At 44.6% G+C, this 21265-nt stretch overlaps 1 protein-coding gene across 2 annotated transcripts in view; it reads left to right on the top strand.

Annotated features, from left to right (window-relative positions):
* The window catches only part of LOC141133843 (NACHT, LRR and PYD domains-containing protein 3-like), a 185916-nt gene that overhangs the window by 126388 nt on the left and 38263 nt on the right, over positions 1–21265 (top strand). For both annotated transcript variants that reach the window (XM_073623418.1, XM_073623419.1), the window contains exons 9-10: positions 10141–10311; positions 20906–21076. In XM_073623418.1, coding sequence (XP_073479519.1) covers positions 10141–10311; positions 20906–21076 — 342 coding nt within the window. The remainder of the gene's footprint in view (positions 1–10140; positions 10312–20905; positions 21077–21265) is intronic.

Here is a 21265-nt window from a genome sequence, read left to right as displayed (position 1 = left end):
TGGTGGTGGATTGGTCGCGTTTTTTTTCTTTTTCCGTCTGTCGGCAAAGCAAGAGAAGAAGAAGAAGACTTCGTTGGACATTTTTATTTTTTATTTTTTAATAAAGGACTTGTCCCAAGCTGTGTCTTGTCATTTTTACCATTTTGACACTTTTTTTATGAAATGGTAGGGGTACATTTGTACCCCGTTACCATTTCACACAGGGGGTGAGGCTGGGATCTGGGGGTCCCTTTTTTAAAAGGGGCTTCCAGATTTTGATAAGCCCCCACCCGCAGACCCCCACAACCACCAGGCAAGAGTTGTGGGGAAGAGGCCCTTGTTCTCATCAACATGGAGGCAAGGTGTTTTGGGGGCTACCCCAAAGCACCCTCCCCTTGTTGAGGGCATGTGGCCTGGTATGGTTCAGGAGGGGGGCCGCTCTCTCGTCCCCCCTCTTTTCCTGCGGCCTGCCAGGTTGCGTGTTCGGAAAAGGGTCTGGTATGGATTTTTGGGGGGACCCCATGCCATTTTTTTTTAATTTTGGCGCGGGGTTTCCCTTAAAATCCATACCAGACCCTTCAGGTCTGGTATGGATTTTGAGGGGGATCCCCATGTCATTTTATTTAACCACCTCCATACAGGGCACTTTCACCCCCTTCCTGCCCAGGCCATTTTTCAGCTTTCAGCGCTGTCACACTTTGAATGACAATTGCGCAGTCATGGAACACTGTACCCACATGAAATTGTTATAATTTTTTCCCCCACAAACAGAGCATTCTTTTGGTGGTATTTGATCACCTCTGTGGTTTTTATTTTTTGCGCTATAAACAAAAGAAGAGTGATAAGTTTGAAAAAAAACACAATATTTTTTACTTTTTGCTATAATAAATATCCATTTTTTTTTAAACTTTTTTTTTCCTCAGTTTAGGCTGATATGTATTCTTCTTCATATTTTTGGTAAAAAAAAAAATCGCAATAAGCATATATTAATTGGTTTGCGCAAAAGTTATAGCGTCTACAAAATAGGGGATAGATTTATAGCATTTTTATGATTATTTTTTTTACTAGTAATGGCGACGATCTGCGATTTTTATCATGACTGCGATATTGCGGCGGGCATATCGGTCACTTTTGACACATTTTTGTGACCATTCACATTTATACAGCGATCCGTGATATAAAATTGCACTGATTACTGTATAAATGTGACTGGCAGGGAAGGGGTTAACACTAAGGGGTGATCAAGGGGTTAATAATGTTTCCTAGGTAGTGATTCTAACTGTGGGGGGAAGGGACTCACAAGGGGAGGAGACCGATCGGTGTTCCTCTGTACATAGAACACACCATCGGTCTCCTCTCCCCTGACAGGACATGGATCAGTGTGTTTGTGTGTAGGTGTCCGGCCGACATCGCGGCCGCCGGGCACACACATCAGGTCCCCAGTGACACTTGCGCGCCCCCTGGTGGGCCGGGAAGGCGAGAGCATTATATGACGCCCTCTTAGAATGAGAGCCGCGCCTCTTGCCCGTCATATGACAGCCGGCGGGCCGCAAGTGGTTAATTTTGGCACGGGGTTCCCCTTAATATCCATACCAGACCCAAAGGGACCTGAATTGCCGGGACCGACAATTCATTATAGCCGCGAGCTGATCATGAAAGAGCTGATCTTGATCTGCTATTAGGGAGTGACCGCCAACTTCTCACCCTGGGCCTCCTAAACTGCCGCAGGTTTAGGGCAGAGGTCTTGGACCCTCTGTCCAGTTGTCAGTACTTCAACTGGAGAAGTTTCTGGTAACTCCACAGATGCTGCTGGCAGAAAATCCCATGTCTCTGTCAGTGTTTTGGGAGAAAGGCCGACTGCCTCTTCTCTCAGGGAGGCTGAAGCTGCTGTTGGTGCTGGGCAGAGCTCAGTGATGTTTTGCCCAGATGCCAGCTCTTCTGCTGGAGACTCACAAGGTTGTTCTTCCTTAGCAGAGAAGTTTATTAAATCCCCAGTCTCTGGAACTGGTGTCTGGGGAGGTTCACCATCTTCTGTCCATAGAACCCAGAGGATGTTATTGGTGCTGGGCAGAGGCTAGCAGAGCTCTGCCTTGTTGTCAGCACTTCAGCTTCGGGGATGGCCATCTCTAGAGTTTCCGCTGCTAATTCTAGGGCATGCTGCTGAATGTGTTCTAGCAGTTCCCGGTATGCCCTTTCCAGATGCTGTTCTTTCCTTAGCAATAGGGATGAGCCGAACACCCCCCGGTTCGGTTCGCACCAGAACCTGCGAACGGACTGAAAGTTTGTGCGAACTTTAGAACCCCGTTAAAGTCTATGGGACTCGAACTTTTGAAATCAAAAGTGCTAATTTTAAAGGCTAATATGCAATTTAATGTCCTAAAAAGGGTTTGGGGACCCGGGTCCTGCCCCAGGGGACATGTATCAATGCAAAAAAAAGTTAACAAAAACATCCGTTTTTTCAGGAGCAGTGATTTTAATAATGCTTAAAGTGAAAAAAAAAGTGAAATATTCCTTTAATAATCGTACCTGGGGGGTGTCTATAGTAAGCCTGTACAGTGGCGTGTGTTTCCCGTGCTTAGAACAGTCCCTGCACAAAATGAAATTTTTAAAGTAATAAAAGTCATTTAAAACTGCTTGCAGCTTTAATGTAATGTCAGGTCCCAGGCAATAAGGATGAAAATCAGTGAGACAAATGGCATGGTTACCCCCCCAGTCCATTACCCGGCCATTTGGGTCTTGTATGGATATTAAGGGGAACCCCGCACGCAAATAGAAAAAAGGAAAGGCGTGGGGCCCCCAGGCCATATATACTCTGAATACTAGTATACAGGCGGTGCAAACAAGACAGGGACTGTAGGTTTGTTGTTAAGTAGAATCTGTTTGTAATTTTGAACTGGTACATTTTTAACGTGTTTAGCTCCAGCCCAAAAAATCTATTTTTAAGCTTTTTGGAAAACATAGGGAAGGGTTATCACCCCTGTAACATTTGTTTTGCTGTCTGTGCTCCTCTTCAGAAGATTTCACCTCACTTTCTGTCCCAATGACAAATGTTTTTTGAAAATTTGTTTTTTTTTTTAGTGAAACAAGGATTGGAGATAGAGCATCAGTGAAGAGGAGACATGTTTTTCCCATATTAACTCTTACAGGAGAGAATTTCGCTTCCTAGGGGTAGATTTCCTCTCACTTCCTGTTGTCTCCTTCCGTTTGCAAGTAGGAGTCATTTGTAAGTTGGATGTTTGAAAGTAGGGCCTGCCCTATATACTCTGCAGAAATTGGGGCCTTTAGGTATTAGTGTTGCCACAATACTGTAAGCCCTCAAAGTTACTCTCGGTGGGTGCAGGAACGGGCCCTGCTGTGAAATATTAGGTCAAGAATTGTAATTACATGTCCCTGTTGAACAGGGGCAAAAAAATGGGCCTTAAGCACTGGTGCCACAACACTGCAACCCCTCACAGATACTATAGTTGGAGCGCAGGAATGAGCCCTGCTGCAAAGTATTGCATCAAAAACTGTAATTACATGCCCCTGTTAAACAGGGGCTGAAAAATTGGGCCTTGGGCACTGGTGCAGGTGCCACAACACTGCAACCCCTCACAGATACTCTAGTTGGAGTGCAGGAATGAACCCTGCTACAAAGTATTGCATCAAAAATTGCAATTACACGCCCCTGTTAAACAGGGGCAGAAAAATTGGGCCTTAGCCACTGGTGGCGGGGCTTAGAAGCAAAAATCCAAGCTATCCAAAAATAGTGCTAAAATCTTGTGAGCCACAAATGGGTTAATGCCTTCGGTGTGAATAAATTAACCTAATTCAGCTGCACACACTAACCACGTTCCATACCGTGTATATGCCAAAAATAAATAAATATATGTGTATGCACTAAAGGCTATAAATACGTGAACAAAGAATATAATAAATCTATACAATATAGATCCCCCAGATGAAGGCACGTATACCCTGTGCCAAAGACGCGTAGGGGAGGGGCAGGACGGAGCTTTCTACACACAGACAGGCAGAGGATTGAACACCGCACCACACGCCACAGGATTCATCTGTATTGCATGTTTTGGATAGGATGGTGCACTGACGCACCCCAGAATTTTGAGTACCCTCCTGGAGGGATTGTTTTTAGGGCTTTTCAAATAAATTCCTGGCGGTATTATGCTATGAGTCTCCTTTCTTTCATATATGTCACCATTTGAGCGAGATACAGATCATCACCAGCAGACCCTATGTGAGCCCTGGAGTGGCTCTAATGCTTGTTTTGACACTGTTTAGCTACTGGGTCACACGCTCTAAGGTGAGCGCATTATCCATTGGGGGTCACTGGAGAGCACTGCAGCATGCCTTAATGTGCACATCTCATAAGAAGAGCATGAGGAATATTTAGCACTTTTTCATAAAAACCAGCATGAGGATTGCCTGCTATTTGTTTGGACACTATTGTGCACTTTGATTTATATACTCTTATGAATGGCTTGGACTGAGATATATTCATTTGTATGAATTGGTTTCGGACACTTTATTTATCAAGTAGCACTTATATATATTTTTTTAATCATTTAAAGGATTTTTTTTTTTTCTCACATTTTTTTTGCATGGTGCATGTTACCATTTTTCATATATTCAATTGTGGATTATAGTCACTTTCTTCACAGGTGTGTGACACTGTTTATAATTTATAATAATTTTTAATATTGTATAGATTTATTATATTCTTTGTTCACGTATTTATAGCCTTTAGCGCATACACATATATTTATTTATGTTCTTACAAGCTATCAGCATGAAAATTGAGGAGGAAGAGGATAGTCATTCAGCATAACAGGATGGTCACTCAGCATCAGCATAGGCAGTCTTGAAGGGATCTGACATTTCAAAAAAAAATATTCGGTTACATCAGCATCAGGTGCTTGGTAGCCTCCAGCAGCAATGATTGTGCGTTCCAAAAGAATTCTGGATGTAGGACAGGCCAGTAGCTCAATTGCATACTGTTCAAGCTCTGGCCAGTGATCCATCCTCAAGACCCAGTAACCCAGAGGATTTTCAGTGGGAAAAGTGTCTAAGTCTGATCTTACCCCTAGGTATTCCTGAACCATGTAAAACAGATGCTGGCTATGGTTGCTGGAACCGATCATACCTTGGGGCTGCAGACTAAAAAATTGTCTGAACGTATCCGTCAGATGGCCACCTTCTCCACCGCTCCTTCTGTGACTGACCGAAGCCTCAGCAACACTTTGTCCAGGACCAGCAATTTGTAACCTCCCAGGCTCTGAAAACGCGTTGCACAAACCTTTCTGCAAGGCCTCCCGAAGATGTTTCATCCTCTGCTCCCTCTGCGATGGCAAGTTAAGGTCCGCAACCTTACCCTTGTAACGTGGATGAAGGAGGGTTGCCAGCCAGTAACAATCCCTCTCCTTGATACCATGAATACGAGGATCCTTCTGCAGGCTTTGCAGGATCAGGGAGGCCATGCAGCGTAGGTTTGCTGAGGTATTCGGTCCGAAGTCCTCTGGGTCACTAAGGATGACATGATCCACATCCACCTCCTACCAGCCACGTACAAGTCCATGGGTTTCTTGGGACTGTAAATGATCCCTTGAAGACTGCTGCTGATGCTGAGTGCCAGGCTCCACCTCCATGCTGACACAATCCTCCTCCTCTTACGCCTCCTCCTCATCCTCTTCCTGTGTGATCGGCAGGCACGCAGGAACACTGTCTGGATAAAGGGGGCCTTGAGAGGTAAGGAAGTCCTCCTCTTCCTGCCTCTGTTCTGCTTCAAGTGCCCTGTCCATTATTCCACACAGCGTGTGCTCCAACAGGTGGACAAGAGGGACAGTGTCACTGATACATGCACTGTCACTGCTCACCATCCTCGTGGCCTCCTCAAATGGTGACAGGACAGTGCATGCATCCCTGATCATGGCCCACTGGCATGGGCAAAAAAACAAGCTTCCTTGACCCTGTCCTGGTGCCATAGTCACACAGGTACTCATTGATGCTTGTGCAGCCACTGCAGCATGGTCAACGTTGAGTTCCACCTGGTGGGCATGTCACAGATTAGGCGGTTCTTGGGCAGGTTAAATTCCTTTTGGAGGTCAGCCAGCCGAGCACTGGCATTATATGACCGGCGGAAATGCACAGACTTTCCTGGCCTGCCTCAGGACATCCTGTAAGCCCGGGTACCTGCCCAAGAACCGCTGCACCACCAAGTTAAGGACGTGAGCCAAACAGGGCACATGGGTCAGTTGTCCCTGTCGGAGGGCGGAGAGGAGGTTGGTGCCATTGTGGCAAACCACCATTCCTGCATTAAGCTGGCGTGGCTTCAACCACCTCTGAGCCTGCCCCTACAGAGCTGACAGAATCTCAGCCCCAGTGTGGCTCCTGTCCCCCAAGCCCACCAGCTCAAGCACCGCATGGCATCTTTTGGTCTGCGTACTTGCGTAGCCCCTTGAACGCCTACGGAGCACCGCTGGTTTCGAGGACAAATCAGCACAGGAAGAGGCCATGGAGGACGAAGAAGAGGAGGGGGTGGAGGAGAGAGGTGTGTCAGAATCGCCAGTAGTAGCATTTTGGAGGCGTGGTGGTGGAACAACCTCCAACACTACTGCACCTTGTCCTGCATCCTTCCCAGCTGCCAGCAGAGTCACCCAATGCACCGTGAAAGATTGGTAACGTCCCTGTCCATGCCTGCTGGACCATGAGTCAGCAGTAATATGCACCTTACCGCTGACTGCCCTGTCCAGCGAGGCCAAGACATTGCCTTCCACATGCTGGTAGAGAGCCGGAATCGCCTTCCGTGAGAAAAAGTGGCATTTGGGAACCTGCCACTGAGGAACTGCACATTCCACAAACTCACGGAAGGGGGCAGAGTCTACCAACTGAAAAGGCAGAAGTTGAAGTTCTAGCAATTTTGCCAAGCTAGCATTCAACCGCTGGGCATGTGGATGGTTGGGAGCGAACCTCTTTCGGCAGTGCAGCAGCTGGGGCAGGGAAACTTGCCTGGTACAATCTGACATTGGTGCACTGATAGCATATTGCCCGCAAGTACTTGGCTGTGACACACCTAATTCTACACCTTAATTCCACTCAGTGCAGGTTTCAGAGAGGACTGAAGGTATAGTGGGGTTGGAGATCCCAGCTGATGAGGAGCAAGGAGAGGTCCGCTTTGTTCTTTGGTGTGCGTTTTTTAGGTACGCTTGCCACGAACTGCATGGCAGGTTGACATATGTCTGGTCAAGCATGTGGTGCCCAAACGGGTGATGTTTTGGACACACGAGATACGCTTGAGACATATGTTGCATATAGCAGTGGTGGGATCTGATGCACTCATCTCAAAAAGGCCCACACCAAAGAACTTTTGGAATAATGCACAGAGACAGCAGCACCCTGCACATGCGGAGCTCTGCGGTGTAATGCAGTCAGTGTGCTGTCCTTAAGCTGGCTCCTGGAGGGCATCCTGCCTCTTCGGAGATGTGCCTCCTCCTCTCTCCTATCAGGCACTCACGTTAAGTCAGTGACCTCATCATCCCCTCCCTCCTCATCACTGGAGCAAACCTGGCAGTATGCTGCAGCTGGGGGAACATAACTGCCAGATTGCTGTCCTTCTTGGGCACCCCCTCTCTCTGGGCTCACGTTACTGCCTTCCTCTAGCTGAGTACCACCACCTGAAGCATGTACCCAACACTGTGGTCAAACAGTTCAGGGACTCCTCAGGAGGACATGGTGGGGCTAGGGAAGGAGTGACTGATGCCATTGAGCCGAGGAAAGAGGTCGCGTTGGCAGCTGCGCCTGGGTGAGAGAGGATGAGGAGGATGAGGACAGCTTGGTAATTCACTCTATCAAGTCTTCTGCATGTTGCGGCTCAACACGGCCAGCTGCCAAAAAAAAGGACAAGCGTGTCCCACAGCCATGTGCTGATGAGGATGCACTGTCTCCATGACTAGCACTGTTGCCTCTAGACACAGAGCCTGCTTGCCCTTTTTTTTTGGCTTGTGACTGTCTACTTGTTGGCCTTCCATACATACTAATGGCCTGCAGTGAGATGTAGCTGCACAAAGCTGGGATGTATATATATATATATATATATATATATATATATATATATATATATATGTATACACTGATTATAATGCAGCTAGCAGAATCAACTGCCTGCCTGTATATTATTAGTGTGAGAACACCAGCAATTGTCTTCAGGTAGCTTTAGGTGCACACTGTGCAGAGGACACAGTACACTAACTGTAAATACTGCAGTTGCCTGTCTGTGGTATTAATAGGATCAGAAGAACACCAGCAATTGTCTTCAGTTGCTTTAGGTGCACACTGTGCAGAGGACACCGTACACTAACTATTAAATACTGCAGTTGCCTGCCTGTGGTATTAATAGGACCAGAAGAACACCAGCAATTGTCTTCAGGTAGCTTTAGGTACACACTGTGCAAAGGACACAGTACACTAACTGTAAATACTGCAGCTGCCTGTCTGTGGTATTAATAGGATCAGAAGAACACAGCAATTTTCTTCAGGTAGCTTTAGCTGCACACTGTGCAGAGGACAAAGTACACTAGCTGTAAATACTGCATCTGCCTGCCTGTGGTATTAATAGGATCAGAAGAACACCAGCAATTGTCTTCAGGTAGCTTTAGGTGCACACTGTGCAGAGGACACAGTACATTAACTGTAAATACTACAGCTGCCTGCCTGTGGTACTAATAGGATCAGAAGAACACCAGCAATTGTCTTCAGGTAGCTTTATGTGCACATTGTGCAGAGGACACAGTACACTAATTGTAAATACTGCAGCTGCCTGCCTGTGGTAATAATAGGATCAGAACACCAGCAATTGTCATCAGGTAGCTTTAGGTGCACACTGTGCAGAGGATGCAGTACACTAACTGTAAATACTACAGCTGCCTGCCCCTGGTACTAATAGGATCAGAAGAACACCAGCAATTGTCTTCAGGTAGCTTTAGGTGCACATTGTGCAGAGGACACAGTACACTAATTGTAAATACTGCAGCTGCCTGCCTGTGGTAATAATAGGATCAGAACACCAGCAATTGTCTTCAGGTAGCTTTAGGTGCACACTGTGCAGAGGACACAGTACACTAACTGTAAATACTGCAGCTGCCTGCCTAAGGTACTAATAGGATCAGAAGACAACCAGCAATTGTCTTCAGATAGCTTTAGCTGCACACTGTACAGAGGACAAAGTACACTAACTGTAAATACTGCAGCTGCCTACCTGTGGTATTAATAGGTTCAGAAGAACACCAGCAATTGTCTTCAGGTAGCTTTAGGTGCACACTGTGCAGAGGACACAGTACACTAACTATTAAATACTGCAGCTGCCTGCCTATGGTATTAATAGGATCAGAACACCAGCAACTGTCTCTCTATCTATCTCTCTCCGCCATTTGCAGGACCGTGCAATTACCAGATAAAGCAGCGCAGTGCCAAATTGTAAAAAGTGCTCTGGTCATTAAGGGGGTAAATCCTTCCGGGGCTGAAGTGGTTAAGGTAAAAAATGTTCATGCTTTACATCCTCTGTAATAATTCCTGTAACATCCTAGTATATGGTCTATATCTATGGAGATGATATTTGATTGCTGGAGACACCAAAGAATGGGGGATGGAAAAATAAAGTGCTTTAATGTGAAGTGTCCCCCATGTGAATTTAGAATCCCATTGTAAATGTGGAATATCCACCAATATAGTACTTGTATCTCTAATATATCCCAGAAGTCTCAGCACTAAAAGCTGTAAATGTATATCCACCCCTCCCCCCTACATTCTCTATAAGGGATCCTATTCCTGCCACAATCCAGTGATCTTCAATGGGAACTCCTGATTTGTGGACATTAGGAAGGTGATGGAATATTGGGGTCACTGGGGTATCCACCATCAGAAATTCTGCTGTTTTATTTCATAAACCCCCCCCAGATTCTTTCCTTTATCTATCAATTTCAGAAGCCACTGTATGAGACACTGTGTGAGGTCCTGCTTAATAACCGGGTACATAAAGCACTGCATAAATTGACAGCGCTATATAAGTACCTGAAATAAATAAATAAAATAAGGGGGTGACTGAGTGCCCCCTCTTTATACTGTATTACACATTCATCTTATAATATAATGTGTCTGGATTTGTCTCTGCAGGTTGGAGGAATGTGGTATGACTTCTTCCAGCTGTGATGATCTCCGATCCATTCTTATCAATAATCGATCCCTCACCACCCTAAAGTTATCAAAAAATAACCTGGAAGACTCTGGAATAAAACTTCTATGTGAGGGGCTCAGACATCCTGGCTGTATTCTACAGTACCTGAGGTGAGAATTATCCTATAAATGATATAATATTCTGCAGGATTCTGGTATAAACCTTCTATGTGAGGGACCCAGACATGTCAACTAGATGAAAGTTATACAAAGACAGACTTCTGATTGGCCGGTTACACTGGGAATTCCCATGATTGTCCTTCAGGTCACTCGCTGTTATTGGCTTTCATCCCCTCCCCCCTTCACTGACTATCAGAGATCAGACTTTGGAGTTTGCAACGGCTCACAGAAATGGAAATAATTCCTCCTGATTTCATACATGTTGGGGTACATGTACATAGAGTGCCTTGAAAAAATATTCATACCCCTTGAAATGTTCCACATTTTGTTATATTACAACCAAAAACATAAATTTATTTTATTGGGATTTTATATGATAGACCAACACAAAGTGGCACATAATTGTGAAGTGGAAGGAAAATGATAAATGATTTTCAATGTTTTTGTATATGTATATTTTGGGCTGAATTCAGACCTGAAACAGACCAGAAGACGCACAGGACTCCGTATTCTCTTCATTCAGTGACCAATCATAGACAGATGGTCCTCAATTAGAATCTGGAAGGACAGAGCGAGTCTCTAGACCAGAAGTGACCCCTAGATGCCAATAAAATCCCCCCATCCTTGTAGATATAAAAATGTCACCTCACTGAGCCTCAAAGAGAAGTCCTAGTCATTTCATCTACAAGCCCAGCAGGTGAGGACGCCGATACAGTGAGAAGGCCCCCGAACACTGTAATTAATAAAGCTGGTTTGTATTTACAGTAGTGTTCTTTGTTGACCCTCTTAAGAGAACCTTTCTCTTTGTTTTCCCTATATGCAATTAGGGCAACTTGAACTGCATCCAGACTTATGTCTGCATGATTGATTTATACTCATCTGCTAAAACGGCTAATTATTGATTAATTAATCGGTTGATCCAGGCAAAATCTCTGTGTTTTTTTGGTTCCTTAACAAAGACATATCTGCCATTTGGGTCAATCAGTTGGTCCTCCAGAATGAATGGACACTTATGTATAGCTATTGCCACTCCACTCGATTTAGCTCAAGGGGAATTACTGAGGAACCATTGGGAGTACAGGTGGGTAGGAAGGCGGGGGACCGAGTCAGTGTGAAAGTGTGTCTCCTGCAATAGTAATATTTGTGCCCTCATGCGTTTAGTCTTGAGCCACAACTTACTGCGCTTATTGGGCGAACACAACCCTCGGACATTGTACGATACCACTTTCAGAGACGCCATTGGGAGTTGATGTCAAGGAGGGGACCCAAACCTGGACAGGAGGAACAGCATATTTGTAGGTATGTGAATCATGGTTCCATGAGTGCTGAGAAAACAAAAGAAAAGCATAAAAACGCAGAACACAAAAATACAACAATATATTTAAAACAACTAACAAGGGGGAGATCCTAAGGGTCCTTCCGACAAACCAACTGTCGCCAGTCGAGGGCCTCCATCCGGTCAATCGACCAAATAAAGGATGAAGGTCAGCGAGCAGCGAGGGCTCCCAAATAGGGGAATGTACTCCGAGGAGTAGGCCACCAAGTGCGAGTCCGCCTAAAGCTGGCACTCACAGCTAACAAGAAGGGCTTGGAATCGGCTAAACCGAGACAGCCCGGTGCGCTGTAACCGCAGCGACTACAGTAAATATCGCTATACTGTATAAAGTGCTAAACAGGGAGGAAAAAGCAACCTGTAAACAAAAGCAAAGGTTAGAGAGTCATAAGAATCTGTTAGGATTTCCGAGGGAGAGAAGTGTGCAGGGGTGAATGTGGTTCATCCCACTGAGGCTCTTCTCCTCCAGATCTGTGTCTATTCCGGCCTCTGCGGCAAGAAGTATGCCAGGGTTGAGGGCGCGCAGGGAGTGGGATCTCCGGAGCAGATCTCCAATCTGGGATATCAATAGTAGGTAGGTCTAACTGTTGCAGGAACCGTGGCAATTCTTCTCTTGAGCGTAGGACAACTTGTCTGCCCCCTTTAGTTACCGACAGTTGAAACAGAAATCCCCATCTGTAAATCAGCTTTGCATCTTGTAGGGCCTCCAATACCGGCTTAAGTGCCCAGCGTTGCATCAGGGTGCGCCTAGATAGATCTGGGAATAAGGATATTTTCGCTCCATCAAAATGCACGTGGCGGACACCTCTGACGTGAAGCATTATGCTTTCCTTCAGGGAATACTTGTGTAATTTACAAATAATGTCTCGCGGTTTATCTGGATCCTCTGAGGGCGGACGAAGGGCCCTGTGAGCCCTGTCAATCTCAATGTAATCAGGTGCAGCATGGCCTAGGATCTGTTTAAAAAGACCCTGTAGGGATGGAACTATGTCTCTCGGGCCAGTCGCTTCAGGCATGCCTCGGATGCGAATGTTAACTCTGCGACTCCTATTTTCAAAGTCATCGATTTGGTCAATTAAGGAGTTAATCCTGTGTTCCTGTGTCTTACAGCATTCATGGAGGGCTTGTAGAGCAGAAGTAACAACTTCCCATTAAGCTTCTAGATCCTCAACTCTACCTCCAATGTGGGCTGTGTCTGCCTGCAAGGCCTCAATATCCTGCCTACAAGCCTTCTCCACCCTGTTAACAAACAGTTCCAGGTCTGCCTTTGTAGGTAGGGCTAAGATGTGAGCCCGTAAGTCTAAGTCCCCTAATGTGTCCCCCAGAGCTGCAGGGGGGACAGAGCTAGCAGAGCTGGCAGGAGAGGCAGGCATAGGGAGAGAGGGAGAAGGTGGCTTTGGAGAGGGGATTGGAGAGGCGGCGCGAGCGGTCTGATGTTTACCGGTCGGCGCCATCTTGCATAACCCCGGGGCATTGCAGCGAGGCTCCGAAAAATATAGATCCAGGGAACCCGATCGGTTCCAGTGGTTCCACTGAGGCTGCGGAGATATCCGCCTTCTGGATGGCATCGTTTGGGGCCTTTTTCCTCCCTGGAAAGTCGCTGCAGGTGCGGTTTAGTCTGTGTGCTGGACAGAGCTCACTCTCCACACGTCCTCACACGTGCATGCCGTGGCCACGCCCCCCAAGTTGTCTGTTTTGATCAATCCCAGATAAAGTTTTCTGGCTGCCTTGCTTTCAAACTGTTTCTCCAGCAAGCGTGCCAGATATGGGGTCAAGATGTATAAGCTCGGTGACAGGGCCACAGGTTTATGAGGGAAAAGACTGTGGAGCCCCCCAACTACCCAGACTACATAGGGAGCAGTGGTAAGATTATTTGGGACTTGATGTCACCCTTATTCGGAAAGGGGTATCACTTGTACGTGGACAATTATTACACAAGCGTGCCACCTTTTAGTCACCTTTTTTTATTTTGGAATTGGCGCGTGTGGCACTGTGCGATCGAAATCGCTGGGGCTTCCCACAATATCTTGTAGATTCCTGACTTAGACAGGGGAGAGAGCCTGCTTGAGGTGCAATAAATTGCTTGCAGTGAAGTGGAGGGATCCATGGAATGTTTTCTTTCTGTCCTCTATTCATGCAGATATTCCTAAATTTCCAGGAAGAGATCATCACAGCCCTTCTATTTCCAGACGATGCTGTGGCCCAACTTCCCAATGCAAATACAGTAAGCCGTCTGCATAACAGGCATTTTCCAGATGTTCTCCGTGGTACCTCTACCCAAAGATCACCCCAAAAAAGATGTCGTGTCTGTAGAAAATGCGGATATAGGCCTGACACCCGCTTTTATTGTCCCACCTATGCTGACCAACCTGGTCTCTGCATTGGCGACTGTTTCCATCGCTACCATACATTAGTGGATTATTTGAATAGGGAACAGCACGGCGCAGTGCAAGGGCACACTTTCAAAGGGTCACGAAAGATAAGATGGTCACTGCATTTTGAGAGACCCTAAGCTGGAACGTTTATAGTTACAATAAAAGTGTATTTAAAAAAAAAAAAAACATTAAATAAATAAATAAGCCAAAAATAGTTGACCTTTTGATATTCTTCTCTCTATTGTTCCTCTCTGTTTCACTTTATTTTATGCTTAACTGTAATGTTTTATTGTTACTGAGTTTTATCGTGTTTGCTTTGCAGGTATGTCATTCAACTGTTATACTTTACTTTTACTGTGTTTAAGGCCCCTTTCACACTGGGGCGGTGGGGGCGTCGGCGGTAAAACAGCGCTATTTTTAGCGATGTTTTACCGTTGTTTTTGCGGCTGTATTCGGCCGCTAGCGGTGCGGTTTTAACCCCCGCTGGCGGCCGCAAAAGGGTTAAACCCGCTCGTACAGCGTGGCTATAGCCACGGTATTACCGCAGTATAGCCGCACTGTCCCATTGATCAATGGGAAGGAGCGGTTTAGGAGCGGTGAACACACCGCTCCTTCACCACTCCAAAGATGCGGCTCGCAGGACTTTTTTTACCGTCCTGCCAGCGCACCGCTTCAGTGTGAAAGCCCTCGGGCTTTCACACTGAACAAACAGCGGAGGCTGTTTAGGGGCAGTTTGCAGGCGGTATTTTTAGCGCAATAACGCCTGCAAACCGCCCCAGTGTGAAAGGGGCCTTATTGTTAACCATTATTTGCTTTTCAGGTTCGCCATTCAGCTGCGGCACGGGTTTATTTATTCTAACAGCAACAGGGTTTGCTCTCACGATATGTAAATCCATGACTCCAGCGCTGTAGGAGGTGATTTCACCACCACAGTTAAAAAAAGATCATATATGCCGATGCATGGAGACAGGGGTGGACATTGGAGATGGATTGCCCCTATGCTTCGGCATATATTTTTATTTACTTTTCTTGGCAGAGATTTCTTAATCCACATTGATCAATGTGAATGGAGGAAATGGTGCATGTATGCCCATCATTAGAAGTGGGTTGATGCAGGGCGGTATTCTAATGGTGGGCATACCACCGATCGATCAATGTGAATGGAGAAATCTGTTAAGTTCTCTTTTTTCATTTAACCCACAGGCAGCATGAAAAAAAAGAACCTTTACAATATATGCCCAACAAGGACCAGCAACGTACTGGTATATTGCTGGACATTGAGTTGTTATACCAGAATGATGCCTGCAGGTTTAGTTATCATCTTGGTATTGTTCTTTTCAGCCGGCAGTCGGCTTTCATGTAAAAGCAATCCAAGTGGCTAATTAGCCGCTAGACTGCTTTTACAAGCAGTGGGAGGGCACAACCGGTGTCCCCCCCATGCACGCGTGCAAAGGTCAACGCAAGCATCGGTCTTGTGTCATATGTAAACAGCAATTGCACCATGCATGTGAGGAATCACCATGAACTTCAGATCAAGGGCAGTAATTCTAGAAGTAGAGCTCCTCTGTAAAATCTAAAGTGGTGATCTGTAAAGGCTTTTAAAAATGTATATAGTTTGTCGCCACTGCAATTTGCAACATCCACCATTTTAATCTGTAAGGCCTCTGATTTAAAAAAAATATATGATGTTGGGAGTTCAAAGTAATTTTCTAGCAAAAAAAATATTTTCATGTAAACAAAAAGTGTCAGAAAGGACGTGGTGGTTCCAGTGGTTAGAAGAGTGGGTGATGTGTGGCATAAGCTTCTAATGTTGGGCATAAAATGCCAGGACAGTTCAACCCCCCTCAAATGACCCATTTTTGGAAAGTAGACACCCCAAACTATTTGATGAGAGGCATTTTGAGTCCATGGAATATTTTATATTTTGCCACAAGTTTCAGGAAAATTAAAATTTTCATTGTCACCAAATTATATATTGCTCACACGTGCCATAGGAATATGTGAAATTACACCCCAAAATACAATGCTGCTTCTCCTGAGTACGGGGATATCACATGTATGAGATGTTTTGGGAGCCTAGCCATGTACAGGACCCCGAAAACCAATCACCGCCTTCAGGATTTCTAAGGGCGTAAAATTGGGATTTTACTCCTCACTACTTATCACAGTTTCAGAGGCCCTGAAATGTCAAGATAGCAAAATGACCCCAGTTTGGAAATTAGACACCAAAAAGGAAAATTTAAATTTTTTCCATTTTCAAAACTTTGTGACAAAAAGCGAAATCTGCAAAAAACACAACATGCCTCTCAGCTATCCGAAACTGTGATAGGTAACAAGGAGTGAAATCTAAAATTTAAGCCCTTAGAAAGCCTGAAGGCGGTGATTGGTTTTCGGGGTCCTGCACGCGGCTAGGCTCCCAAAAAGTCTCACACGTGATATTCCCGTACTCAGGAGAAGCAGCAGAATGTTTTTTTGGAGTGTAATTTCACATATACCCATGCCATGTGTGAGCAATATATCATTTCAGTGACATATTTGTTTTGTCATTTTTCAATCACTTGTGACAAAAAAATGAAATATTCAATGAGCTCAACATGCCTCTCAGCAACTTCCTTGGGGTGTCTACTTTCCAAAACGGTGTCATTTGGGGGTTTGTATTGCCCTGCCATTTTAGCACCTCAAGAATGGAATAGACATGTGCACACTGAAATTTTTTGTTTTGGAATTTTGTTTTCGTCCGAAAAATAAATTTATTTAGTTACTCCCGAAATTCGTTTTTATTTATTTAGTTTTTCGTTAAAAATTGCATTCGTCCGAAAATCCAAATTAATTAAGTTCAAATCTGTCATTGAAGGCTTATGGTGTCTGTCAAATGTTCAAAGAAGATTTGACGGAGCAGCTAAACTGTACAACGCCGTATAGTTTAGGGCTCCGTCAAATCTTCTTAGAACTTTTGACAGACACCATAAGCCAAAGATTCGACGTTTGTATGTTTTTCGCTGCTTTGTTGAATCTTCGTCGCTCATGTTGAATGTATATAGTTCAACAGAAAATGGACTGGTGATAATGATCACTGATCAGACAGGTAACAAGATAGTGTATATAGAATCTATATAGAATCTCATTCTATAATATAGAATCTATAATAATAAATCCCCCCCACAACACGGGCAGCCTCTGAGGCTATCACAACACTAGCAACACTAGTATCACTATCAAGTTCACAACACTAACACAATAGCAGCAGATTATTATAAAAAAGTTAAGTTGAACTGTGGCTTGCTTCACTATTGTTCTGCAGCTGTGCTTATGCTTAATTGCTAAATAATTCAGGTTCTTTGACAAACGGACCAGTTAAAATTGACTGTCTTCTGAAATGATTCAGTGTATGTGTCTCTCTCTGCTAGCAAATCGTAAGTGAAAGTAAGTTGGCTGTACGTGTGTGCTTAGTTCTAGCTATTTTACTGCTCCTCCTCTTTGGTTACAATCGGCCAATAACATTCATCATCATCTTTATTTTTATTTTACTTCCCCCACCCAATTCCAGCAACGATCTTTTCTCTCTATGTCAAATCTTTTCTCTCTATGTAGAATAATCTTGGACTAATAGAGCTAAGGTTAGGCACATTCGACCACAGGTTCGATGGACACAGATTGTTATTGTCCGCATCATGTTGAATGTCCTATCTATATCGTTGTCGCAATGAAAATGAAAATAAAGCATTTGTTTATGTTGGATCTTTCGTTTTTCGGATTCTGCACTTTCGTTATCGTTTGTTAAAACGATAACGAAAATACCCGAAATTCGGACGAAAATGCATTCGGACGAAAACGAATGCACATGTCTAGAAATGAGGCAGTCATAAACTAAAAGCTGCGTAAATTCCAGTAAATGTACCATAGTTTGTAGATGCTATAACTTTTGTGCAAACCAATAAATATACCTTTATTGATTTTTTGTAACCTGAGACATGTGGCTGAATACATCTTGGCCTAAATGTATGACTAAAATTTAGTTTATTGGATTTTTTTTTAAAAACATAAAGTAGAAAATGCACACAACGAAAAACAAAATTGCCCATGGGACTTTTAAAGAGCACACCTCAGGTAAAATGTATAAATGATTTATTTAACACACATTTAAAAACCACATGTAATACAGACAAGAGAAAATATATTAGCTATCAACATATTGGTAAATTTTACATTCATGTAATAAACCTTTCCATGAGACCTGGATATGTCATAAAGATGACTGTCAGTAGTCTGGAATAGCTTTGCTAGGTCTCAACACGCTTCATGAAAGGAGTCTCGCTTCTTCTGAAGAAGCACAGATAGATGCAATTAATGAAAAACTCCTGGCCTACTGGCGTGGAATAGATGACTCTTTGTGAAGTAGTTGAAAGATAGATCTATATAGGCGGGTATGCTATCCTAAATTTATAAAAGAAACTTCAAAATAGAACGTCCATAAAAGTAGATGGATAAATGCATAAAATGCCAACCATGCCACCAAGCTTCCCCCGGGAGCTGTGTGAGGGCGGGGAGATGGAAACCAGTGGGAAGCCACAAGAAACTGGAACCTGGGTGAAGGATGTAAATCCCACAAAGAAAATACCCACACCCTGAGAGGGAAACAAACTTGGCAACTGGTGGCCAGTAGCTTGCTTACAGTGCAGCCTGCCAAGCTACCGGCCACCAGTTGTTAAGTTTGTTTCCCTCTCAGGGTGTGGGTATTTTCTTTGTGGGATTTACATCCAATTTTGTTTTGGTACAGTATTGCATGACCGTGCAATTACCAGTTAAAACAGCGTAGTAACAAATTGTAAAAAGTGCTCTGGTCATTATGTGGGTAAAACCTTCCGAGCTGAAGTGGTTAAGGTAAAAAAACCTTCATCCTTTACATCGTCTGTAATAATTCCTGTAACATCCTAGTATATGATCTATATCTATGGAGATGATATCTGTATAGCGCCCTGGGGCTTAGTCAGGGATGCTCCTCACAAATTTACTTGCCAGGAGTAGTTACCCTGGTCAATTGTTAGATATCCATTGATTTTTCCCTAAGTTTGGCCTTGTTGCACTTTTCTCTTCTACCGCCAGGTGGCCGGGTACTTGGTGGTACTAGATACGAGAAGGGCAATCCAAGGTCAGATTATGGGTATATGGGGTATCTCAGCCAATTGGCAGGGGTTTTCTTGAATCCCTTGGCCTGCTGGGAGAGCCTATATATTCTGGTGAGGTCAGATTATCTATGTTCTTTGCCAACCGGACGGCTGTCTGGGTGGACATGTGTCATGTGCTCTGGGCTGCTAGGCCGGAGATTGAGCCTATCCTGGGGGGAATCTGGCTGCTAGGCTGTGTGACGCCTATCCATAAATAGGAGATCAGCGCAGGGTTGGGATTGCGGCTTGCAGTCCAACCAGAAAGGATGGCTCTGTGAGCCCGAGAACCTGTCATGGTTGGAGGTAGAAGGGACCAAACACCTTATTACCAGTGAGTAACTGAAGCAATAACCAGAGCAACATTCTCAATGAACAGGCACAGTGCAGAATCGGGAAACTTCAGGTGGTGATTAAGTCAGGGACCCAACCAGCGGAGGAGACGCTTGCAGAGCAGCCTTGTGAGTCAAGCCAGGGACCAAGCAGGCCAGTGGGGTGAAGCTTGAGCAGTATCTGGATTGCCAAGCTAGGGACCCAGCAGGGAAGCGTGGGTGATGCGTGAGAGAGATACCACCGCAGATATTGGAGGAGCTCAAGGGATTCAGAGTCAGTGAATCAGAGGGTCTAGTGAAAGACCAGGAGCTCAGTGTTGAAGAACTACAACAGGCAGTTGTAGTGAAGCTGAAGCAAGGTTACGTTTGAGTTAGGAACTGTTAAATTGTCCTGTTGTCATAGGAGACAGCACTCCTGCATTTGCAGATGTGTCACCTTGCTGGGGCTTTTCCCTGCACAGCTGTCCTCCTATTGAAGTCTCGGAGTCTGCCAATTGAATCTGCAACTACTTAAGGGTGTCCTGGCCCTAATCCTCTTTACCCCAAAAATACAAAAAGGACTGTTAAGAGAAATAAAACCTCTTTTACATTTAAGAAGTGTCTGATGCCCAATAACTTTGTCCACCTTGCACCCACTATGCCTCCCAACCCACCACACACAGAAGGATGTCAGCTATCTTTGGCCTGGGAAGTTCTCATTAGTCTGGACAAGCCCAGAGACCTTGCTACATCTGATTGCTGGAGACACTAAAGAATGGGGGATGGAAGAATAAAGTGCGTTATTGTGAAGTGTCCCCCATGTGAATGTAGAATCCCATTGTAAATAAGAAATATACACCAATATAGTACTTGTATCTCTAATATATCCCAGAAGTCTCAGCACTAAAGGCTGTAAATGTATTTCCACCCATCCCCCCCCCCTACATTCTCTATAAGGGATCCGATTCCGACCACAATCCGGTGATCTTCAATGGGAACTCCTGATTGGTGGACTTTAGGAAGGTGATGGAATATTGGAGTCACTGGGGGATCCACCATCAGAAATTCTGCTGTTTTATTTCATAAACCCCCCAGATCCTTTCCTTTATCTATCAATTTCAGAAGCCCCTGTATGAGGCACTGTGTGAGGTCCTGCTTAATAACCGGGTACATAAGGGGGTGACTGAGCTGTCACAGCGCCCCCTCTTTATACTGTGTAGACATAAGTACTACAACAGCTTCACATTTATCAGCTTTCCTAATAACAAGATCTTTCCTCTGTATAACATTCTGTATATCCTGATATTCCACTCTAGTGATGTTATGTTACTTTTCACTAAATGGGAATAATTCCTCATATTCATCTTATAATATAATATCATGTGTCTGGATTTGTCTCTGCAGGTTGAATGCATGTGGTGTGACTTCCTCCGGATGTGATGATCTCAGATCCATTCTTATCAAAAATCGATCCCTCACCAGACTGTATTTATCATGGAATAATCTGGAAGACTCTGGAATAAAACTTCTATGTGAGGGGCTCAGACATCCTGGCTGTACTCTGCAGCACCTGAGGTGAGAATTATCTTATAAATTATCCACTTCAATACCAGGCACTTAGACACCTTCCCGCCCAGCCCAATTTTCACCTTTCAGCGCTGTTGCAATTTGAATGACAATTGCGCGGTCATGCTACATTGTACCCAAACAATTTTTTTATCATTTTGTTCCCACAAATAGAGCTTTCTTTTGGTGGTATTTGAT

The sequence above is a fragment of the Aquarana catesbeiana genome, linkage group LG03 (genome assembly GCF_042186555.1).
Source record: "Aquarana catesbeiana isolate 2022-GZ linkage group LG03, ASM4218655v1, whole genome shotgun sequence".
NCBI lineage: Eukaryota > Metazoa > Chordata > Amphibia > Anura > Ranidae > Aquarana > Aquarana catesbeiana.
The sequence above is the reverse complement of the archived record's forward strand: the minus strand, read 5'-3'. Positions and strand labels throughout refer to the sequence as shown.